This window comes from Oncorhynchus mykiss, chromosome 21 (genome assembly GCF_013265735.2).
Source record: "Oncorhynchus mykiss isolate Arlee chromosome 21, USDA_OmykA_1.1, whole genome shotgun sequence".
Taxonomy (NCBI): domain Eukaryota; kingdom Metazoa; phylum Chordata; class Actinopteri; order Salmoniformes; family Salmonidae; genus Oncorhynchus; species Oncorhynchus mykiss.
In genome coordinates this window covers 60,123,613-60,132,389 of record NC_048585.1, presented here as the reverse complement: position 1 = coordinate 60,132,389, position 8,777 = coordinate 60,123,613, and the positions used below count along the sequence as shown (strand labels likewise).

The 8,777-nt window shown below is 41.1% G+C and overlaps 1 protein-coding gene across 2 annotated transcripts; it reads right to left on the bottom strand.

Moving 5' to 3' along the window:
* Positions 1–2,754: 2,754 nt before the first annotated feature.
* LOC110500788 (claudin domain-containing protein 1) lies at positions 2,755–7,375 on the bottom strand. Of its 2 annotated transcripts, XM_021578320.2 has the most exons (5): positions 7,263–7,375; positions 6,405–7,096; positions 6,159–6,266; positions 5,368–5,505; positions 2,755–3,555 (listed from the first exon to the last, which is right to left on the bottom strand). In XM_021578320.2, the coding sequence occupies exons 2-5, from the start codon at positions 6,694–6,696 to the stop codon at positions 3,335–3,337; spliced, it is 759 nt and encodes a 252-aa protein (XP_021433995.2). In that variant the 5' UTR covers positions 6,697–7,096; positions 7,263–7,375; the 3' UTR covers positions 2,755–3,334. The 2 variants fall into 2 exon arrangements, with proteins under 2 accessions (XP_021433995.2, XP_036814203.1); XM_036958308.1 differs by having other exon boundaries at positions 6,405–7,370.
* Positions 7,376–8,777: the final 1,402 nt, after the last annotated feature.

The window sequence follows — 8,777 nt, the reverse complement described above, 5'->3', positions numbered from 1 at the left end:
GATGGACGAAGGCTATCAGAAGCTAATGGAATATGGAGAGGAGAGTGACTGACTAAACGGACAATACAAATCAGAGCTAATTTCAAGTTCTTGATATGAACAGTAGATTCAAAACACACCTCAGGAATAAGGTCAAGTGAGACACATTGTTCAACTGTTATGAACTTAAAAAGTGTAAAAATTAAATCCTTTACTGAAACGACAGCATTTGCTGATAACCGCTTCAATACACACACACACACACACACACTAACTTAGTATGACATCATCAGCTCACAATTCAACATTTTCCACACTTGCTCGCTACTCCAGGATATCTCTTGGGAGATAAAAAAAATACATTCACAATAGATTTACTGAAGCACATACACACCATGTCATTTGCCATATGAACTACATTTGAGGCAGGGAAGATGGGAGGCTTACCATTTGTTTGATATGCATTTGCCAGGCAGAAAACATGGTTAGAACCATTTGTTTTAAATATTGAAAAAAAAAAGAAGAAGAATCGACATCATTTTGAAAAAAGCTTGACTCATCAGCTACTTTTAAGTCCACATTCTTTCATAAATCTTACCTTTCATAACGCATACGTTTTCATGAAACATTGACTGCTGTCATATCATGTATATGAATACATGCAGACCTTACGACGTTTACCAGACGTTTACAACTACTCTATTCTTCTCGACGGTCAAGGGTTGATCAGGGTATTTGTCAGACATTAATATTCACTTGCGAACAGTTAAATTGTACATTGTAGACTAAATACAGATTAAATACCAAGGCCTACGAATAATTCATTAAATACATTCTTGACATAATAAATTAGTATTAACAGTTCACAGTTTAACCTTCGCGTTTCTTTGAGATTATAAATACAAAACCTATGCCATTAGAAGTGGCATTTGTAGGTGATGTAAAAATGAATAAATTAAGTAAAACCAACAAAACATAAATAACAAAAACAAGTAACACTATGTAAAAATGCAACATGAATCAAAGTAACCACATCTAGTCAATAGTGAGCAATAGTCTACAACGGAATGTAACGTCATGTGTACAAACCAGAACCTTCGTAACAAAGTGACATTGTCCACTATTAACCTAGCTGTAAGGTGGGGGGGTAATACATTCCTACGAAGTTCTGCAGAATCTTACAAATCCATCAAAATAATACTCCCGATAAAAAGACTAAACAAAAAAACAAAATCAACAAATGACTTACAAAATATCCAAACACAACCACTACAAACAATATGTAACTTTCTATAGATTGTCACTCAAAAGGAAATATTCGTAGTTTATATTTTTCCATTTGTCCTGGCTATGTCCAGGTTCTTCTAAGGTCGAAATACAATTTGAAATACAGTACCAGTCAAAAGTTTGGACACACCTACTCATTCAAGGGTTATTTATTTATTTATTTTACTATTTTTCTACATTGTAGAATAATAGTGAAGACATCAAAACTATGAAAATAACACATATGGAATCATGTAGTAACCAACAAAAAGTGTTGAAAACATATTTGATATTCTTCAAAGCAGCTACCCTTTGCCTTGATGACAGCTTTGTACACTCTTGGCGTTCTCTCAACCAGCATCGTGAGGTAGTCACCTGGGATGCATTTCAATTAACAGGTGTGCCATAAAAGTTTATTTGAGGAATTTCTGTTCTTATTAATGTGTTTTAGGCAATCAGTTGTGACAAGGTAGGGGTGGTATACAGAAGACAGCCCTATGTGGTAAGTCCATATTATGCAAGAACGGCTCAAATAAGCAAAGAGAAACGACAGTCCATCATTACTTTAAGATATGAGGGTCAGTAAATCCGAAAACCATCAAGCACTATGATGAACCTGGCTCTCATGAGGACCACCACAGGAAAGGAAGACCCAGAGTTCCCTCTGCTGTGGAGGATAAGTTCATTAGAGTTACCAGCCTCAGAAATTGCAGCCTAAATAAATGCTTTACAGAGTTCAAGTAACAGATACATCTACACATCAACTGTTCAGAGGAGACCATGTGGATCAAGCTTTCATGGTTGAATTGCTGCAAAGAAACCACTACTAAAGGACACCAATAATAATAAGAGACTTGCTTGGGCCAAGAAACACCAGCAATGGACATTAGACCGGTGGAAATCTGTCCTTTGGTCTGATGAGTCCAAATGTTTTTGGTTCCAAGCGCCGTGTCTTTGTGAGACGCAGAGTAGGTCAACGGATGATCTCCACATGTGTGGTTCCCACCGTGAAGCATGGAGGAGGAGGTGTGGTGGTGCTTTGCTGGTGACACTGTGATTAATTTAGAATTCAAGGCACACTTAACCAGCATGGCTACCACAGCATTATGAAGCGATACACCATCCCATCTGGTTTGAGCTTAGTAGGACTATAATTCGTTTTTCAACAGGACAATGACCCAACACACCTCCAGGCTGTGTAAGGGCTATTTGACCAAGAAGGAGCGTGATGGAGTGCTGCGTCAGATGACCTGGCCTCCACAATCACCTGACCTCAAACCAATTGACATGGTTTGGGATGAGTTGGACCGCAGAGTGAAGGAAAAGCAGCCAACAACTGCTCAGCATATGCGGGACCTCCTTCAAGACTGTTTAAAAAGCATTCCAGGTGAAGCTGGTTGAGAGAATGCCAAGAGTGTGCAAAGGTGTCATCAAGGCAAAGGGTGGCTACTTTTGAGAATCTAAAATTGAAAATATATTTAGATTTGTTTTTAACACTTTTTTGGTTACTACATGATTCCATATGTGTTATTTGATAGTTTTGATGTCTTCATTATTTTTCTACAATGTAGAATAAGAAAACCCTGGAATGAGTCGGTGTGACCAAACTTTTGACTGGTCCTGTAATCAAATGTTTGGACTAAAATCACCATAAACATATTTCTTTCAGAACGGTTTGATTTTCCAAACATGGGCCAATAATATCTCTTGCTAGTTAGTACATATGAAAGTCGAATGGAAGCATCTCTGACTGTGGCTGGTTACGGTTTGGAAAGTCTATTATAAACAATTATATGCTTGTTGGTCTAACCAATGGTACATTTTGTTCTGGGTCACACTGTTTCCCAATGTCAACTCCCTCACTCTTACACTAGGCACTTTAATAGATCTGAAATGATTGGATAAGCAACTGTGTGAAAAGCAATAGGGTGAAAATCCCAGTAGCCTATCAGAGGGCAAAGATTAGCATTTTCTATATTCTTATTCAGTTATTTCACGATCAACAAGTATCATGTGGTTGGAATTATGGTTTTGATTTGGAAATGTGCCTATATAAAAACAGATAGTCAGGCACCAGCAGGCCTGGTCTCTATGCTACCCTGTAGGCAGTCATGCGGTAGTAGTTCTGACTGTGGCTGCGTGCCGCCCACACCAGGAGAGCGGCAGCCATCATGTGCAGTGGGGATGAGATGAGGGCCAGGTAGAGCGACCAGCCCAGGGAGCCGTCCACCTTGTCTGGCAGCACAGAGACCCTGTGGAGGAGATCCATTCCTGCCAGGTAACAGCACACTGTGGCTAGAGTACACAGCCCTTCAGGGAGAGCAGGAGGAAGAGAGGGAGGAGTCAGGTATATGCAATTGTTGTATATTTCTAAAAGAAATCAAGGATGACTTTTTCCTTCAACTATTGCAGTATCAATGGTGAGTCTTAAAACATGATCTCAAGGAAAGCTGCATGTTGGTTTTTTCCCCAGTTTTATTTAACCAGGTTAAACCAGTTGAGAACAAGTTCTCATTTACAACTGCGACCTGGCCAAGATAAAGCAAAGCAGCACAAAAACAACAACACAGAGTTACACATAAACAAACGTACAGTCAATAACACCACAGAAAAATATATGTACAAGTGTTGGAAAATTTAGAAGAGTAGGGAGGTAGGCCATAGAGGTGAAATAATTACAACTTAGCATTAACACTGGAGTGATGGATGTGCAGATGATGATGTGCAAGTAGAGCTACTGTGGTGCAAAATAGCAAGAGGGTAAATAATAATATGGGGATGAGGTAGTTGGGTGGGCTATTTACAGATTGGCTGTGTACAGGTTCAGTGATCGGTAAGCTGCTCAGACAGCTGATGCTTAAAGTTAGAGAGGGAGATATAAGACTCCAGCTTCAGTGATTTTTGCAATTCGTTCCAGTCATTGGCAGCAGAGAACTGGAAGGAAAGGCGGCCAAAAGAAGTGCTGGCTTTGGGGATGACCAGTGAAATATACCTGCTGGAGCCCATGCTACGGGTGGGTGTTGCTATGGTGACCAGTGAGCTGAGATAAGGCGGGGCTTTACCTAGCAAAGACTTATAGATGACCTGGAGCCAGTGGGTTTGGCGACGAATATGTAGTGAGGGCCAGCCAACGAGCACATACAGGTCGCAGTAGTGGGTAGTATATGGGGCTTTGGTGACAAAACGGATGGCACTGTGATAGACTACATCCAGTTTGCTTAGTAGAGTTTTCTATTTTGTAAATGACATCGCTGAAGTCAAGGATCGGTAGGATAGTCAGTTTTACTAGGGTAAGTTTGGCAGCATGAGTGAAGGAGGATTTGTTGCAAAAAAGGATTGGGCAAGTTACTGCAGGGAGTGCTGAGATGTTGGCTGGGGTAGGTGTAGTCAGGTGGAAAGCATGCCCAGCCGTAGAAAAATGCTTATTGAAATTATTGATAATCGTAGATTTATCAGTGGTGACAGTGTTTCCTGTCCTCAGTGCAGTGGGCAGCTGGGAGGAGGTGCTCTCATTCTCCATGGACTTTACAGTGTCCCAAAACTTTTTGGAATTAGTGCCACAGGAAACAAATTTCTGTTAGAAATAGATGATGAACAGTCAGTTATATGAATCATCTGTGTAGTGCAAAGGCAAAAACCAAAACGTGCACAACGACGTGGTCCCCAGGACCGAGTTTGGGAAAAGCTGGACTAGTGTATGCAACCGCTATAGAATTCACTATTCCACTATAGTAGAGCAAAGTTGTGGTCAATAGCCATGGTGCCTAGCACTGAAATGCCCTTCTGGAAACAATGAAGAAGAGTACAACTTATTATAAACTGGGCATCCAAGCCCTGAATGCTGATTGGCTGACAGCTGTGATATATCAGACCGTATACCACAGGTATGACAAAACATTTATTTGTATTGCTCTAATTACATTGGCAATCACTTTATAATAGCAATAACGCACCTCTGGGTTTGTGGTATACGGCCAATATAACACGGCAAAGGCTCCGCGTTGCATCGTATCTAAGAACAGCCCTTAGCCGTGGTATATTGGCCATATACCACACCCACATGGGCCTTATTGCTTAAGAAGAGAATGATAAGAACAACACAATGTTTAATAAATCTCTCACCAGCCAGTAGGTGGAGCATTCCTATGCCCAGGGTGGGGGTGAGACTGTGGCAGAGGCAGGCACAGAACCCTATCAAGCCTGCCAGCACCACCAGACCTAAGGAGATTAATGGCAGTAGGAACTGGCACCTCCACAGGTCTGTACACAGATAGGGATCCAAGTTAGAACTCAATAGGCAAGCAGTTAAAACTCTCACACACAATTCAGATAGAAAAGCATGAGCATCCAAGTGCATACAATCATACTGTGTCTATTATTGAATATCACAGACGCCAGGTATAAGTTATTTATGCATTGCATAATGCAAATCACACAATGTTGGCATAAACCAGGGTGAACCAACTCCGGTTCTGGAGAGATACAGGGTGATCCAACTCCGGTTCTGGAGAGCTACAGCGTGATCCAACTCCGGTTCTGGAGAGATACCGGGTGAATCAATTGTGTTCATATTGTGTTGGAACAAAAGCTTGCACACCCCAATTGTTTTCCAGGCCTGGAGTTGGTGACCCCTGGCACAAGGCATGGAGCATGCATAGCATAGCATAATTAAGGCACAAGGCATTGAGCATAGCATAGCATAATTAAGGCACAAGGCATGGAGCATGCATAGCATAATTAAGGCACAAGGCATGGAGCATAGCATAGCATAGCATAATTATGGCACAAGGCATGGAGCATGCATAGCATAATTAAGGCACAAGGCATTGAGCATAGCATAGCATATCACAGAAGCTGGGTGAGGTAACAGATCAATACATTGTAATTAGCTAAATAAATCAATACAGGCTTACAGGTCCGCAGCATGTCCTCTCCACTGTTGTGGTTCCCTGGCTCTTTGTACTTTGGGGTAAACTGCTGTGTTAACGTGAAGCTAACACATTTCATCACCATCTTTGGATCTGAAACAGAAGAAGAAATTGAGAAATTAAAAAAAAAGCATAAATCATGCCCTGATAAAACCATGGATTGGATCAACAAATTGTTTTGAGGAAATCCGTGTTGACTGAGTTTATGGGAGGAGATTAGGTTGTATATACCCGACTCCTTGTACCAGTGGGTATGAGATGGCACCAGAACGCAGCGCCACCAGAGGCCTATGGTCCCGTTGAGACGGAAGAGCGTGTCGCTGTAGGTCTTCTCATCGAATTCCCCGTCCATGAATTCATCATGCAGCGACCGCAGTTCGGATACGTTGGCCTCGCCGCGCACCGGGGGACTAGTGTACTGGTACCAGTGCTGCGTCCCAACCGCTACAGACAGGTACACCGTAGCCAGCACGCTGAGCACACAGCTGATAACCAAAGCCGTGGCATAACGGTTGTCAACCATTGTTTACCAACTGAGAGAGGCGTCAAATAGGAGATTATAGCAAAAGCTTCACTTCGCTTCTTCCTCTCTGATTATAGCTACCGGTGGCGATGGCCCTGTCACTGCGTGTTTTCCAATACCCGCGCCAAAGTAGAGTAGGCAGGCTCAAGCAACGATTCAGGAGGAAATCCTACGATGTAATATTATCCAATCCACTCAGAAATGGCATAGATGTAGACTACATAAAACACGCCTTTACTAGCTGCCTTGTTCATATCCAACACTGTTTCAACACTGTAGGTGTCCCTGTCGCGCGCAGCCTAGATGCGCCATCTGTTCGCTTGTCCCACTTCTTAAAAATCACTGCTGCATATGGTGGGTGGGTGGCCTGACGATGCGACAGATTATTTGGCTACCCCGCCTGTTGTACAAGTACAAAACAAACACATACTGTTATATCATACTAAATGAGCAGTGGCAAATAATACATGTGTCATTATTTTCTCTTGCCGGTATCGCCTACACTTGTTTCATGAGGAACAGCACCTGCGAATTTAAGCTTGTTAAGAAAGATTGTAAACACATACATCCATGCGTTTTCCTTTTCCGGCAGGCGGCAGTGGAATGCTGGGTATTATAGTTTCACTCATAGCTCGGAGACAGTGTCTGAGTAGTGAGGCTAACGAAGCCGACTGTTGACTAAAGTCGACCCACCCCCCATTTAACCCAACCCCGCTCCATCAGAGAGGTGCGGGGGTCTGCCTTAATCGACGTTTTACGTCATCGGCGCCCAATGCGCCCCGTTTGCATTTTGTGTAAATGATTTAAATTCAAGTTTAAACCATACATTTTTAGGCCTAGACCTACAATTATTTTATTGAAAATGTCTAATAATCTGAATGATTGAATAAAATAGAATATCATACTCCTATAGAGAAGGTAGGCTACGATACACATAACTATATGGAAATGAGATATGAACTGAATATATATATGAACTGAATTGAATAATTTTAACTCAAATATGACAAAATAAATAAAGACGTTTTTGTCTAGGAACTGATGCAGGTTGGTGTTGATTTTGCAGAGTGAGGGTTTGAGTTTTAGGACTGACTGCTGCAATTAGTTGCCTTTCGGGTCCTTTAGCGGCTGTGTGACGTGTCACTCATGACTTTAGGAATATGCCTTGTAAATTCAATAGAGAACAGTTGCAAAGCACAACTGATTGTTATAATAGCACCACTACCTTCTTTGGTAAACCATATTCTATGAATTAACGCCATGAATAATTTCAAAGGCATTGTACTGAAATAATGCATAAGGACCCGTTTCTATATGATTGACAGAAAATGTATTTCAAAGTGAGAAGAAAAAAAAAGAAAATTTTTACAAATGTGGCTTATTATAATGAATATTCAAATACTTATTAGGGGCAGCAGGGTAGCCTAGTGGTTAGAGTGTAGAGGTGGCAGGTAGCCTAGTGGTTAGAGTGTAGAGGTGGCAGGTAGCCTAGTGGTTAGAGCGTTGGACTAGTAACCGGAAGGTTGGAAGTTTAAATCCCCGAGCTGACAAGGTACAAGGTCGTTCTTTCCCTGCACAGGCAGCGTTCCTAGGCTGTCATTGAAAATAAGAATTTGTTCTTAACTGACTTGCCTGGTTAAATAAAAGGTAAAAAAAAGTAATAATAATTGTGAAATAGAAATTCTGTTGATTCTAAAATGTGTTATTGGTAGATTTTATAATTTCGTAATACATATATGACTAGAGCTACACCAAGTTATCTGTATTCAGTATCTATAGTGCAATATTCAGAAGTTCAGGAGTAGTTTGTCTTAGAATCCGTGGTGCACCCTTAGATGAATTCATCTTGACTGTGGGCACGTTTAAAAGGTAATGTGATATGACGTGATATGAGGTAATGGTGACCAATCTGTTCCTTGTCTAATATCTAAGGTGTCGTGTTGATGCATTCCTTTTAACTACCGATTTAGTTTGCACCTATTGTATAAAATCAGATGTCCAGGCATGAATATTAAATTACAATACAAATTCATCCACTAAACATTACAAACGTAAAGTTGGCAGCATCTAAATTAAAGTGT